Consider the following 15,990-nt stretch of genomic DNA (forward strand, 5'->3'; position numbering starts at 1 on the left):
CATTCCGCCCAGTCGCATTATACTGAAAACGGGTGAACCAGTTGTTGCCATTACCCTTAATGCTGAACGTTAAGCAGAGAAGAACAACTACCAATTTTAAGGACTTTGGAATGGCTTTGCATTTCTCACCTGGGCGAACATTCAACATTAAAGCCAAAAATGAGGTACTGCTAAGTGAGGCATTAGGAAATAAAGGTAGTTAGAAGTAGAGAGAAATATAAAGATCCCAGCTATAGCAGATTTATTTGGGTCGCTTTTGTGTCCCCAAGTAGAGGGCAAGAAAGCAAATCTTGCTAATTCTGCAGGGGGTTCCCACAATAGTCGCCTCTTACAATACATGCAGTAGGTAACAGCAGGTGTATTTTTTTCTTGATCCCCCAACCTGCAGGGGTGTTTTCAGAAATGTGTCAGGACAAAATTTTACGACGAGAAGAATAATAATTAAATAATAAGAAGGAAAAGAAACGGAGCAAAAAAAATATGTCCCCACACTTTGTTCGGGGACATAATTAGAACTATGGGAGAACTTTTGCTCTCAATATACAATGTAGGACATATTGGCAGATTTCTTCATCCATGACATGCTTGTTAAGATATAAGAATTTCTTCCAGTTTTAATATTAGTCACTAAAGTTATACTACTATTAGGAATTAGTGTTAGTAGCATACACACAAGACTTTCTTAAATATACAAAGCCAATCCTAACAGTCAGCAGTTTGGTTACATTAGAACCTCATTCAGTGGTCCAATCACTGTAAAATATTCCACTTTTGCTATTTAATACTTAAGCCAACAAAAATTGTGTTTAACAAGTTAGAAACTGCAGTATTAACAAGCCATTTGGATTGATAGGTCTCGCCTGTGCCCCGCTTTGACCTCAATGCACATATCAGAGACACTAGCTTAAATACAAAAACTCAATGTTGATGGAGATGCTGACAAAGTCATGAACCATGAAAGGTAGGCCGCACCAGCATTGGACACATGGGTTGAGATGTAATACCTAAGATGCAAGTATGGTCAAAGTTTGGTTGGTCTAGCACTTATACTTTCAGTGAAGCTAACTTAAACGCCAAACCTTTAGGTTGACGTTGCTGTTAATGCCACCGCCATTGCCGGAAAAGCAACACCTTAGACTCGCTTCCGCTACTTCGTGACAGCGAGACAAAATTCAACTTAAAGTAGTAATAAATTTCCTGTTTTGATGACTGGCTATGATCACACAACAAATTAGCCACTTAAATCACCCATAAACAATATACAGTACTTCCATTTGCATATTTTTCTTTGTTTCTAAAGGCTTGGATATGGGAAAATTGCATTTAGCAATCAGCTGACAAACTCCTATCCACCAAACTTCAGGCACTGATGACACGCCAGTCGCACAAGAGGCATAAATTTGACCCCTGTGACCTTGAAAGTGGGTCAAGGTCATTCATTTGAACAAATTTGATGGCCCTTATCCCTTTATGCGGGGCAAAATATCACCATATCCCCTTGATTATTCTGAAGAAATTGTTTTTTTTAAAAAGGTTGATGCTGTTTATGGGCACCTTCAGGTAGATGAGCTAAAAATTAATACAAGTTTTCTTCACAGAATGATACAGATTATTTCAACTTTGTAACAAATTATTGATCAATATGGACACATGTGTAACAAAGTCAGTAACAAGTGACTAGATTGTTCACCACATAACAAGTGACTAGATTGTTCAAACACGTTATTAAAAACCATCACTCATTTGTGCAATCTGATTAAAATCATCTGTTACATGGCTCCGCCTGAACATCTGAATGTGCCACGGTCAGGGTCACGTTCAAGTGACATTTAGATGAACCAATCAGAGGCACGCTGGCAAAAGTTTGCCAGCGAATCGGAATATCATGGTTGATAGATAAATAGTGAGGGGTATCAAACAGATTAGTTTTCCAAAACAAATATGGCGGCGGTAACTGACGTTTCTACGACGCCAAGGAAAACGTACCCATTGGGTAATAATTGCGTAGGCAACACCGCAATACAGTCTTTCTTCTCTATTATAAAGCTTCGAATATCTTTTTCTGTTCGGGTTTCAGACAATCAATCTCAAATAACTTCAGAACACCGCGGCACACTCAGATGTTCAGGCGTAGTACAAAGTTAACAGCGCCCTTTTGCAAAAGGGTCTCTGATTGGTCAAAACTTAATGAGTATTTATTAATATAAAGGTCACCTGAACGTGACCCTGACCGCGGCACACTCAGATGTTCAGGCGTAGTACAAAGTTAACGAAGCCATGTAACATATGATTTTAATCAGATTATCATTTGTGCACAGCAAGTCAGTCAGAGACGGAGGATACTGATACCTGATATCTATATAGGGCCTAAATTAAAATATTGTTTGTTTCCCCTTTATCGACCCAAACATAAATCATGGGTAGGTAGGTAGGGAAATTATTATATCTATTTTTTTTTGGGGGGTAGGTAGGTAGGGAAATTATTATATTTTTTTTATTTTTTATTTATACTGTAAGTAGTTACTTAAAAATCAAACAGAATACCAGTAGTACAAGCATAAAAAAAATGATCTTATTTTAAACAATTAACAAAAATATAAAAAAGATGTCTTTCTGGAAAATGTCAATAAAATAGTTTGGGTAGGGGATATTTTGGTGGGTAGGTAGGTAAAGGGGAAACGAACAATATTTTAATTTAGGCCTAGCCGATGTGATATACCAATACACTGTCCAATTAGACTTACGTACCTAGTACCATAAGATACCGATATACCACCTCAGAATCTGGTATGCCATAATACCATTAAAATTAGATTAAGTGGTCTTGTACACCTATACAATTAGATATACCTAAAAAATAAAGTACAACAGACAACAGTATATTCTGATTTATCTTGGACATCTTGTATACCTGTACCATTAGATGTACCCAGGTAAATCGGAGCAGTCTGGTACACCTATTTGAAATTTAAAGATAATTTTTTTTGTACAGGTTTTATTTTTGCTATCATCAATACACAAAAAATAAGACAACTACAAAACAATATTCTGCTATAAATCTGGAAAGGTTGGGAGAAAAAACGACGCAAGAATTACCAAATATTCAATAAAAATCTAAAACCTTGAAAAACGAGCATTCTGTGGGTATTGATGAATCGATACATGTCCTCTACTGGCGCCCCCAACAGATACAGCAAACAAGATATTGCAAGGAACAATGTTTTCTAAAACACAGTAAAGACAATGCGGAACAATCGAATGCCCTTACTTTCCCAATATCATGTCCTTTAATAATGTATTTGTTATATTCAATAGGTGAAGCAGGTTTTAGACTTTGGCCAAGATAGTAAAGTCAAAAACATGTCCAAAATTTAAAAGAAAAATCAACTGTCACTTAACAACATCACAATGCTAGACCCTAAACTATCTCTGTAAATAAAATCAGCATCCTAACACTATTATTAAGTGTCAGAACGGTGAGTTATTACAAAACTTCAACCAAAGGTAATGGAGGACAATTGACGGACAGACAGACGAAGGGACGCAGACAAAACCTATAGTCCCCCTCGGTTTCACTGTTGGGGACCAATAACTAGTAAATAGTAGCTGGTAGTTTATAATAATACTTTTTGTCTTGATATTGGACTTCTAGGCATACCTGTTCAGTATAAGTAATTGTCCCACTAGACAAATGATTGGTCCCTTTAATATCCAAATGGAGTGACACGTTACCGTGACATACCAGGTGTTGTTTTTTATGTAGAGAGTAGGCATGAGTATCAAGTATTTCCAAATTCACCTTATTGCAGACATATATTTTCTTCTTAATAATCTGCAATCCTTTATTGCTTCAGAACGAATTCTGAGCAATATATGATATTTTGACTTTACTACATGAAACTAAAATCAATGAACTATAATTAATTTTTTTAAACAAACAACTCTGTATAAAACTGAACAATATTTAAGACAAATAATAAATTTAAACCCTAAACATGCACAATGCCGACAAATGCAAACACAAACATCAAAGCAAACCTTAGGTTAGATACTTACATTAACATGGCCTTGAAAATAGGTCTGTTAATATCAAGGGTCATTTTCAATTCAACATAAATCATGGAGCAGAGTTTGGAACAACTTTCCAACATAAGATTTCTTTTTAATTGTGGAAACTCTCTTCTTCATGATATGTTGAGCTTGTTCTTGCAAATGATAGTCTACCAGAATAGAAGTTGATGTTGTGACAATGAGAAAAAGTTTATAATCACAACAGAAGTTAAGGACAGCGAAGGATTCATTGTTTATAGGTATATATCTGTTTACCACAACATAATGAGAAAATATGATTTTTTTTCGTTCAAAAATATACTTTTTTAAGATTGTGCATTGTTTGTCTTATACATGAAAATTTTGATTCGTAAAAGGAACAACAATAGATATATAGCAGAATTAAGGCTGGAGTTTACCTATATCTATTACGGGGAAAGTTACTTCCTGGCTTTAAGAGCTGACATAGGGTAGAAAATGTCTTTAATTGAAAGTACACTATTCACATTCATACTAAATATATATCTATGGAAAATGCCAGATTTACCTAATTCACCCCTGAAAACACATTTGAACTCTTCCAATTCAAAGGTTTGAATAGTTCATTGTGAATTTTCAGGGGTTAATGAGTTAATCAATATCATTCTGAATTCCATCGAGCAAAATCTCTTAAAAAAACTTATGACATATGAGTGCTCTAATCTAGAAATATATTGAAACACATGGTGCATATAAACAGTGCACACCTACATTAAGTACATAACGAGTCCTGGAGATTCTTACCTGTAGTCCTGACTGCATCCTCTCTATAATGGAGTTGATGGAGGCGTCCTGGTTCATGGGATCCTGTTTCTGACAGTGGTTGCCTAGGGGCATATTTTCCTTGTTACGGTACTGTGTTACAGCCAGAGGTTTAGGCTCCACCTGTTGCCACCCCAATGTTGGACTGGCAGTGAGACGCTCATGTTGACGGGTGTTATTAGCAGCTATAGTATCTCCCAATCTACAACCACACACATCAAGTCAACTGAAACTTGTGTTAACCCTATAACTGTATAAGACCATATAACTGTAGTGGGAAAAGTATATGCCCCTCTGGTAGTACCAGTAGGAAAATATAAGGCTTACTAATTGAGCATGAACACAAAAATTACATTTTAAATTATAATACAACAGTTTACCCCTTCGGGAACCTCAAAGGTGCCTGATTCATACTCGGAACATCTTTAGGTTATATGTAATTCCAGTGGGGAATTTGGAACGCCTTTAGGTTTAATGCTATTACTGTTTAAAAAGGAAATCTATATCTGAGTTATCCAAGAGCTTGTAATTAGCGCCTGGTATATTCCGACAGAAGCAAGATACACAACAGCCCTCCTAACAGAGGTCAAAATCTGGGACTGAAACCAAAATTAATAGTCCCCACTGGAGTTCCCCCAGGGGTGACTAAAAATTTGATATTATACATTCACTATACGTACAGTACAACTGGGAAGCTGTCTAGGGTCGAGGCTGTGGTGATCATTTGAAGAGCTGTCTGGACCCGTGACCGATCTGGACTGGTCATCCCCGCCGACAGAAATGGTACCAGGCGACTGTCCTGATAATAATTAATTATAATGAAATGCAATATCAGAATCAACCGATTTTATACTAATGCATAAAAAGTGTAAACTAAAACAGAACCACGCCCAAAATATCCCACTTTATGATAGGAAATAATTCAGAATTGAATATAGCCTGCAACATTTAAATGAATTCCCTTTCATCATTGCTCACACATAAATGTTTTGTTATCAGAATTTATCAAAAAACTTCATTTATAACACCAAAAATTTAAATGCAGCCAAATAAATCTTGAGTACCAGTATACAATATTACATTATTTCAAATATCCTTTTACCTGTAATGTGGAACAGAAGAGTGCGTCCACATCAGGAAGACTTCTCTTCAGCTTCTCCATTAGCTCCAATCCACATAACACAACGTCTACACCATACTCACTGTAAATGAAAAATGTATGCTTTATCAGTTTAGGACGAAAAAATATCTCAATGTGGAAATAAATTTTACTGCAGTATTCGTAGCATTATAAGGATGTTACCTTAACCCCTTGTAGCATAGACTCGGCACGTTGTGTATTGTTTTAGTTACAACTTACGATACATCTGTCTATAAAGCTTCGTAAAATAAATTCAGTCATTTAGAAGTTTGTGCCTGGACAAGCATCTGAATGAGTTGACCTTTGATCCCTTTACCTTGACCTTTGACCACAGACTTGATTGGTATGAGACATACAGTGGTGGTACATATGTGAACAAAGTTATATCAGAATATCTGCAGCTAATCTAAATCTATGATACGGATACAGAATTTTATGACATAGTTATGGAATGTTGACTACTGTATCCTGGGAAACTTTCGCCCAGTCAGACTTTCTCCCTTCACATTCAATAACTATGTATGTTAAGGGCGGATTGGTCGAGTGGTTAACACTCTGGCTTTCCACGCATGCGTCCGGGGTTCAATCCCCGAAGTCGTCGTACGCATGGGCATTCAGAGAAAGTGTTTTTCTCCTGCTCCAACAACCCAGGAGGAGACTAAAATGGTCTAGGGTGGATGTTGCAGTATCTGTGCTGTAGCATTCAAGTGAGGTGTCNTATTGGTCTGGGGTGGGTGTTGCGGTATCTGTGCTGTTGCATTCAAGTGAGGTGTCACTATAAATGGTGCCGTTGGAAGCACGGTCCCACTACAAACACAACACATTATGACTCCAGCACCCACGCAGGCATACACACATAGGGAGATAGTAATAGCGCCTGATAAGACAGCTCTTGCGAATTCCTCATAATTGTATATTTATGTACTGTAAAGCGCTTAAGAGTGGCTTATGTTAGCTAGATAGGGCGCTATATCAAATGCTGTATATTAGAATTATTATTATTATGTTGTTGTTAATGCCTTAATTATGAAGGACGAAACAGGCGAAATTAAACTGCAGCGAAAATTCCCCAGTATACAGTATTTCTTCTGACCTTGACCTTCAGTTGATGATCATGAAAAAGTTTTACATTACTGTAACCTTGAACTATGGAGTAAGGTCAGGGGCATTCAAATGACCTGTGACATTCAACAATCTCAAAAGTCTAATAACATTCACCCTGAAATTTGGAAGCTCAAAATGTATGTTACATAGACATATCCTTTTACCCTGAAGATTCAAAGCCGGTTTTTGGGGAGTCAAAAACATGCTCCCAACGGTCTACTGAAATCTCTGGGGTGATAAAATCAGTATCTGACCAAATGTTTAACAGGGATACATCTGTATACAAAACTTCATAAAATACAGAAGCAAATTATAAGCTTTAGTCCAGGTGCCAAATGAAGGACAAAACAGTTGACTTTCATATGTTAATGCAACCTTGACTTTTAACTAAGAGTCATGAATGTGACATGTGTGAGTTCTTGTCTGGTAAAACATTAGAATGGCCAGACAGCGGATCCCTGTATGTGACCTTGACCTTTGAGTGATAGATGTTGAGCTGCAGATGACCAATAATTCATGAAAATGTGGATGCTTTCATGCTTGATTTATCACAAGATATTGTAATAGACTATCAGACAACGTTGTGAACCTCACCTCCAATCCTCATCAGGGGAGACCACTTTGTTACAGCGAAGCGCCACCCTATTGTAGGTAAACTGGTGTTCCAGCAGACCCGAGAACAGGCTCATGTCTACCATCTTACACAGCTTCTTCTTGGTATCCTCCTCACCAGCGAACACTGAAAGGAGGGGCAATAGTGTCAACATAAAAAAATACTTCAATTACTCATAAAAAATCTTACACAGCTTCTTCTTGGTATCCTCCTCACCAGCAAACACTGAAAGGAGGGGCAATAGTGTCAATATAATAAAATCTTACACAGCTTCTTCTTGGTATCCTCCTCACCAGCGAACACTGAAAGGAGGGGCAATAGTGTCAACATAATAAAATCTTCAATTACTCATAAGAAATCTAAAATTTTAGTGGAAAAAACACTTGACCAACATATATTACAAACACTTTTTATATGTAATTACTGACATTCTCAGGTCAGTCTTTTCGTGAGTTTAATATATATTTTAGCACCTTTAGTTGATGTACAGTAGGAGAAGGATTATTTATTTGGAGGAATTCATAAGTCTAAATACAAGTGCCTGTGCTCTGTATGGTTTTATTTTGTAAGCCTAAAACCTCAATGTTTTCAATTTTCCCAACCTGTATTTATTGTTGCAAGGAGAATTTAAACGCTTCATTTTATTGGCCCTGTAGCTATGTACCTGTGAGGAGCTGTATGACCTTCACCATCTTACAGCACTTCCTGCGTGACTCTGCATGTTCACGGTCGGGCGGGTCTTGTAGGCCATGCAGCACGGTGGGAAGGACGAGATCTGCGTGGATCGAGTAATGTACCCTCGTGTTGGAGTAGATCAGTTCCTGTACAGTAGCATATCAATGTCACAGAAAAATCCAAGGATTTAGTAATCTTGTCTCTTCATTCATTTTGGTGATTAAAAGGTTGGAAGTTCTTGATTTGAAAAATAATTGATGTTCTTCATGTACATGAATATAAGAATAAGATCAAAACTGGACATAAAGGCTTATCTTAAAAAAATGGCAAGTCAGTACTCTAATACCATCAGGAATCAATAGATAACAGTGAATAAGAGATTTGATTTGCATTTCATCACAACAAAAGAAAAGAAACGATCATGGGTAATGAAATTTATAACTCTAGATGATGACTTGCCTCATAGAACTCGGTGAGGAAGTCCAGTGCATACAGGGGAGCCTTATTGTGAGAGTCGGTGGACTGACCAGCCCAATGGACTGCGGCAATCAGTGGCTCCTTCACCTCAGAGACTGGCTGTCGAAGGGACTGTGTCACGTACTCATTGTCGTGGAGTGGAGACGTGGCCAGGACACACTTACAGATTGTACTCCTCAGTCCTTCAACGCGGCAAAACAACAGTAAAAGCTCAAACACCTGGAATCAAACATAAATAAGAAGTGATTTTTGTAAAAGAGAGTTACAGAGTCCCTCAAACTATTAAATCTACAAAAAAGTACTCAAGTTAGAACTGTCAATTTTTATACCACATGCTATGGAAGACATCTTTGTTGTCTGATTGAAAAAAATATGCCTATGAATTATTATAGCATCTGTTTTTAAACTGACAATTTAATTTGCTTGTGATTCACATTTGCTTTTGTCTCATAATCTTGGTAAAAAATAAAACATATTAATCATATTCACCATCATTTGTACACTGCCTACATGATAATGTTACAATTACTGCATACATTTGTAAACATCAAAATATCAGCATACCAGGTACCTCCTTACAGGTATATAGATTTACAAAATGTTAAACAAAATGTTTTCAAAATGTATTCGATAAAAAGATATAACAAATTAATATGTTCCACCAGGCCTAATAATGAACACATACAAAGCTTACCTTAATTACTGACTCAGGTGTACTGGCTGCTATGAGATTTAAAATATTTTCCAGACAAGATCCCAACCTGTCAAATCTGAAAGACAGAACAATCCAACATTTCACAAGACTTTCCTACAAATTCAAGTTTCAACAGCATAAAGATTCACAAGGCAGAAGCAAACACCAGACTTATTTTTCTGTGTTTATTCATTTTCAACCCAGTAATTGTACTTTCTATATAGGAATGTGTCAATCCACCAGTTGAGTATACAATGATCAAATTACAGGAAAATTAGAGTTATCTCCCTGGTTATATTACTGACCTTGTTTTTAATACCAGGACAATTTAACAATGATATTGTAAGAGTAATAAGCTCAGACTATTTTTGCCCAAAACAACCAGAAAACATCAGTTTGTAAGACATGAATTCAACCTTGCCCTAAAGGCAGTAAACGAATGGCAATGAAACTTTGGACAAAATAAGGATGGTTGACCTATAAATAGCAACAGTATGGTGGTGAAAATCTTACAAAATGAAGTTTGTAGAATTGTCACACTGAATCACAATACTACAGAATGGGACAGACATCAGCAACAATGCATGCCCCAAACAATTTATATGGTTGAGGATAAAGTTTCACTTTTACAGCAAAATAAAAACCCACAAAAACCACAAACTTGCATATATACTAAACTTGTAATTTAATAGCAGTATTGGTGTAATATTGTCATAAATTCATACTCCAGATTACAAAATAATGAAAGTAATATAATGTTAGGTATGAAAACACTGTCATGATTTCCAGTCGTCAATGATTATATTCAGAGTATGAGCACCTCGTAAATTGTCATGTTCCAGTGGATATTATTGTGAGTATCAGAACTTTGGGTATTGTCATTATTTCAGGTTGTAAATGATAATAGACAATCAGTGATGAACATGATGTGAAAGGTCATTCTGACATTGTTTTAACAGTGCAATACCTTGACAAAGACTGCTGTATCTTAGGATTGCGTAGGAGATCCCGAAACAGGTCAACAGCATACCCTCGTGTTACACCCGTGTCACTCTTCATCAGAATGTTGAAGATCATCTGAAATGTCTGGTTGATGTTCTTAGCATTCAGAATCTGAAAATGAACAAAACAGATATTTGTTATTGACAATTATATCAAATAGCTCAATATTGTATACAAAATCTTCAGTGTCAAAATTCAAGAGGAAAAATACACAATACTTTTTAGTGTACTACTGATTAAAAACTACATATTTATACATTGACTGATATGTTTAACACAAACGGAACTTATGCAGTGGCCCTGCGATTGTACCAAATTTGCGGCCAATAAATTGAAGCTGAATATACAACATAATACCCCATGTCAACCTCAACCTATGCGGAAGAGTGTGGTTTGCCTGCATGTTAATTGAGTCAAAGTGACATAACTTTTCATCTTTGATCTACTTTTCCTTAAAATGATATTCATACCATAACTCCATAGCGTGATTAAATCAATGGTTCCATCTATCATTTGACCTGCTTATTTTTGTTTTCATGGTAAAATGATGATCACACATCAAACAAAAACTTCCTTGGTTGAATAAAAAAATAAAGTTGCTCCTGACAAAAATATACCCAAGTACCTAACTTGATTATTCTTTTTAACTAGTGCTGGGTCAGCGGTCAAAATATACATGTAATTTGCAGTGACCTACTTCTGGTTGGTAATACCCTGTCTTCAAATTTTTGATGTTCATGCTGCAGAAACCATTCAGACGGATGGATACTGGGACAAATGTACAAGGTGAATATCTAACTAAAGATATTATTTTTAATTTCTCATTTTAGACATCATTTTCATGTAATATCTAACATATACAGATAAAAGATATCTTCTTTAATTACTTCCTTGATCATCCTAAACCTAATATATATACATACCTTACCACCCAGGTCCTCCTGTAGAGACAAACTGGTGATGATTGACAAGGACAAAATGATGACCGTGAGGTTTTGGTCAGACAGATACGACACCAACACTTTATACAGGGCTTTAATGTTTTCCTGGAAATCAATACATCAGACAATCTCTTTACATGGCACCTTTGTCACTGACTTTCTAATCGTTTTACAAAAATAACTACAATACATTAATAGAGTTGCTTATTCTATCTCATGTGTTTTATTTTTAGAGAGTAAGTAATAAATGCATTAAATTTTAAGAAGATGACATTCTGAGACACTTGAAGAGTTATAAATCATAGGTAAGTACAATTAAAATATTTACAGAACATAAATATATACATTGACTAGGATAAGTATGAAATGAAAGTTTTGAGAAAATTTGCGAAACATATTGTATAAACTTTCTGCAGCAGAATATTGTTAAAGGAACGTATCTCTGTTGTCTTCTTATATTTCTAACAAATAAATGACCTCTGACTTGAAAATTCCTTTTTGTATTAAAACTTGTTATGATCTTTTGTGAAAAATTGGTGTAAGAATCTGTTCTATATTTACTTCATAAAGCTAGCTGAGATCCTTCAATTCAGCTGTAGTTTTTATAGCAATGGAAAAAACATAATGGTATGTGTATAGAGTTGATACAGTGCCTTAGAGTTAGTCTGGACAAAAGTTTTTTTCACAAACAGACAAGATTGGAGATGGAACATGCAAGCTAATTCCAGTATGCACTTACATAACAAAATTCAGTTGTGAGCAAGAACTTTATTACTACATCTGTAATTGGTACTCACAGAGTTTTTAAGGTATGATTGCACAGCAAAGTTGTCCCGGCAGAGATTGACCAGCAGTCCTAGACAGGGGAGGGTGAGTTCTAGGACAGGCCCGTGTCTGTAGTACACAAGTTATAGAGCTATATTCACAGACACGATATACATATATAATATATCGTACAGCCATATATAGATAGCTGTATTCAAAGACACGATATACATATATAATATATCGCACAGCCATATATAGATAGCTGTATTCACAGATACAATATACATACATAATATATCGCACAGCCATACACAGAGAGCTATAGATACGATACTCAAAGTATCACATTGGAAATACAGCTAATGTTTGTTCGTCTTTTAAAACTTGTATGACACAATGATGGCTTGGATAAAGATATAGAATCTAAAAATATTTCACACAAGAATAAAAATATTTAAAAACAAATTGCAGATTCAACTTTTTCTTTGCTTTCATCGGCCATATATACATAATACTGGCCAATACAGCTACTGAATAATTGTATAGAAGTTCTCATGCTGACACTTTGCAAAATATTCACTGTGGTACACAAGAGTTAAAAATCTGAAACAAATTTATTGCCAAATGTTTTACAACAAGATGGTCAACAGTCAAATTTCAGGTACCTTTTTTGGTCACTTGCAAATGCTCACAAGTGAGTAAAAAAAAAACCAAGCAGTTCAATCAGACAATGAAATTGTAGATTTGAAAAGCAATACATTATTCCTATAAATTATCAATACACTTATACAAAATATGACAAATAAAAGAGGGTATTAAAGTTGAATTAATTACAAAATAATCTGTGCTGTGTGACTAGTGGGAAACATACTATATATAAAAAGGTTAAGCTGAACTTGCATTATTAACTAGTGGGAATGATGCTAAAGGTTAAACTGAACTTGTCTTATTAACTAGTGGGAATGATGCTAAAGGTTAAACTGTCAGAACTTGCCTTATTAACTAGTGGGAATGATGCTAAAGGTTAAACTGAACTTGCCTTATTAACCAGTGGGAATGATGCTAACTGTTAAACTGAACTTGCATTATTAACTAGTGGGAATGATGCTAAAGGTTAAACTGTCAGAACTTGCCTTATTAACTAGTGGGGATGATGCTTAAGGTTAAACTGAACTTGCATTATTAACTAGTGGGAATGATTCTAAAGGTTAAACTGAACTTGCAAGATTAACTAGTGGGAATGATGCTTAAGGTTAAACTGAACTTGCATTATTAACAAGTGGGAATGATGCTAAAGGTTAAACTTACCTTGCCTTATTAACCAGTGGGAATGATGCTAAATGTTAAACTGAACTTGCATTATTAACAAGTGGGAATGATGCTAAAGGTTAAACTGACCTTGCCTTATTAACTAGTGGGAATGATGCTAAAGGTTAAACTGAACTTGCCTTATTAACTAGTGGGAATGATACTAAAGGTTAAACTGAACTTGCATGATTAACTAGTGGGAATGATGCTAAAGGCTAAACTGAACTTGCATTAAGCCTGTTTACAAGTGTACATTTTTAAGGTTGCTTGGTTCAAGCCAACATGTGCTTACATTTGTTTAACAGTGAATGTTATTGTGCTTACATTTGTTTAACAGTGAATGTTATTAAGTCCTCCATGTAACTTTCCTGGAAGTTCATTTTGTGTCCATAGGTCACCTTCTGGAGCAGGCTCAGACACTGGAAGAGTAAAACAAAAGCCTCTTGAATCATTTACTGTCAGAATAATATGATTGATTAAGAGCCTTAATACTTGATGTTAACACAAATATCACACTCATACATAATGAAATGTATATAAAGATTAGACCAACATCAAGATTTAAAAAAAAACTTCATACAAAATCAGCCAATGAGATCTTTTATATGTGAATTAATTCTTGATTTTCGTTTTTTTCAAACAATAAACAAAAAAGATGTCAACCAAATGAAAAGGTGATGCAGCAGGATGACTACCATATAAGTACTGCACTTAACAATATTTCAATTTCATGACATTTGTAAGCATTTTTTTTTTTAAATATGGACCTTTAATGTAAAAGTATAACTGTACTATAAAACACAAAATCTTCGAGATAATTCATATACTTAAAAAGTATTAAAGCAATCCTTCCAGAGACTTGCAGCCTATATAGCATTTCTACAGTAAAAACATAAGGTCCTTACAATTGTCAAATTGTAACAGTATCTGGGTAAATCTTGTGTGTTTATACGATTTGAAAATTAACTAACTCGAGTTATATAAACACGATAACCAACTAACACTTGTTGGGGAACCTCTTTTAACCTTACTTCAACATGATAACCTTTATAGGTAACACAACCTTACCTCTGTTGATACCTAAACAATATTTAGTACACATGATAACCTCTATAGGTAACACAACCTTACCTCTGTGGAGAGTATGTCCCCAGCTGTACCCTGTGTTTTAAGAATCCCCGCCAGGGCAGGTGTCAAATGGAACGCATCATGTAAACATTGTCTGATCTCATCATCTGTGGCTGCAAACACAATGTATACCTTGCATAACACCTACATAGGATAACTTAGGTATAGCTAATTAATCATATGCTTTATTCTACTCTTTGTTCTTCTAACAACAAAAATCTTTTAGTGAAAAAATATTTATACTTAGAAATGCATTTTTTTGGTTTTAACTTCCACTAGTCTGACCTAAATTTTCATGATAATATAGAACATTTTCACCGGCCCCTTTATTAAATCTACTTTTCCTAAGTATCAGCCTAGTGGAATTGTGAACCCAATATTTGCAAAGTTTAAGAGAATACAAGAATCAGAATGTCTCTTCATAACCTTTTAATACTTCAACAGATCAACAACACAAACTAGAGTTCTTGCACATACTGTATCATGAACTGTTTCTTACCAAGATTCTGAAGAAGTGTAATACAACTCATCAGTAGTGAGGGCTTGGTGTGAGGGTCACACAAGATATCTATGACTGTCGTCAAACATTCTGTTGGCTGCAAGTTTTTTGGATTGAAAAACTTCAAACTCTTCCCAGAATGTGGAACGGTAATTCCTATTAAAATCTGGAAATAGAAAAAAAATAAAGAACTGTTAGTATGTATATTAACACAGAAGTATATGAAACATGTTCTCTTGATATGCTTTAGAATGACTAATTAAAAGAATGCATCTTAACATAAGTAAAATTAGTCAAACTTCACAATTGTAGATGTACTGCATTGTAGATTTAGTCTTTGATGAAAGGCTATGTTACTATACTCTGTTCTAGAGTTGAGTGAACTATTTAGTTTATCTGTGACCAGGGGCTCAACAATTTCTTTGTCATTCCTGGGCCCAGATTTTTTTCAACCCAGTAAGTCTGGGACCTGAAATGATTTTTGTAGGTCTGCCAACAATAGAAAGGTCAACAAATATTATTAGTTAAAAGTAAACTCTATTTTGAAGATTGAAACAACAACTTCAATTATGACTAAGTGCTAAAGATGGGGCATTTTTTGACAACTTGCAATTGGTAATATGTAGGTCCGACAGACTTTTTATCATATTTTTGGCTAGGTCCGCTAATCATTGTTTGGGGTCCCAGACATCTGACTTTTTTATTTCAGCCCCTGCATGACTGATTCAGTAACAGTAACTACATCACACAATTTAATGCAGCTCTTTACTATAAAAAGGTAACATTTAG

General features: G+C 35.3%; 1 protein-coding gene across 3 annotated transcripts in view; it reads right to left on the bottom strand.

The window, feature by feature from the left end:
- Nucleotides 1-15,990, bottom strand: part of LOC110451582 (protein CIP2A homolog) — a 28,020-nt gene that overhangs the window by 10,124 nt on the left and 1,906 nt on the right. For 2 of the 3 annotated variants that reach the window (XM_021499690.1, XM_021499688.1), the window contains 14 exons: nucleotides 15,202-15,367; nucleotides 14,706-14,815; nucleotides 13,899-13,993; nucleotides 12,296-12,392; nucleotides 11,481-11,603; nucleotides 10,523-10,668; nucleotides 9,556-9,631; nucleotides 8,844-9,080; nucleotides 8,374-8,530; nucleotides 7,691-7,835; nucleotides 5,954-6,053; nucleotides 5,532-5,650; nucleotides 4,834-5,053; nucleotides 4,057-4,080 (listed from right to left, as the gene is read on the bottom strand). In XM_021499690.1, coding sequence (XP_021355365.1) covers nucleotides 4,057-4,080; nucleotides 4,834-5,053; nucleotides 5,532-5,650; nucleotides 5,954-6,053; nucleotides 7,691-7,835; nucleotides 8,374-8,530; nucleotides 8,844-9,080; nucleotides 9,556-9,631; nucleotides 10,523-10,668; nucleotides 11,481-11,603; nucleotides 12,296-12,392; nucleotides 13,899-13,993; nucleotides 14,706-14,815; nucleotides 15,202-15,367 — 1,815 coding nt within the window. The remainder of the gene's footprint in view (nucleotides 1-4,056; nucleotides 4,081-4,833; nucleotides 5,054-5,531; nucleotides 5,651-5,953; nucleotides 6,054-7,690; nucleotides 7,836-8,373; nucleotides 8,531-8,843; nucleotides 9,081-9,555; nucleotides 9,632-10,522; nucleotides 10,669-11,480; nucleotides 11,604-12,295; nucleotides 12,393-13,898; nucleotides 13,994-14,705; nucleotides 14,816-15,201; nucleotides 15,368-15,990) is intronic. The other variant, XM_021499689.1, reaches the window with a different exon arrangement.

Source organism: Mizuhopecten yessoensis, unplaced genomic scaffold, assembly GCF_002113885.1.
Source record: "Mizuhopecten yessoensis strain PY_sf001 unplaced genomic scaffold, ASM211388v2 scaffold6135_1, whole genome shotgun sequence".
In the NCBI taxonomy this organism is placed as follows: Eukaryota; Metazoa; Mollusca; class Bivalvia; order Pectinida; family Pectinidae; genus Mizuhopecten; species Mizuhopecten yessoensis.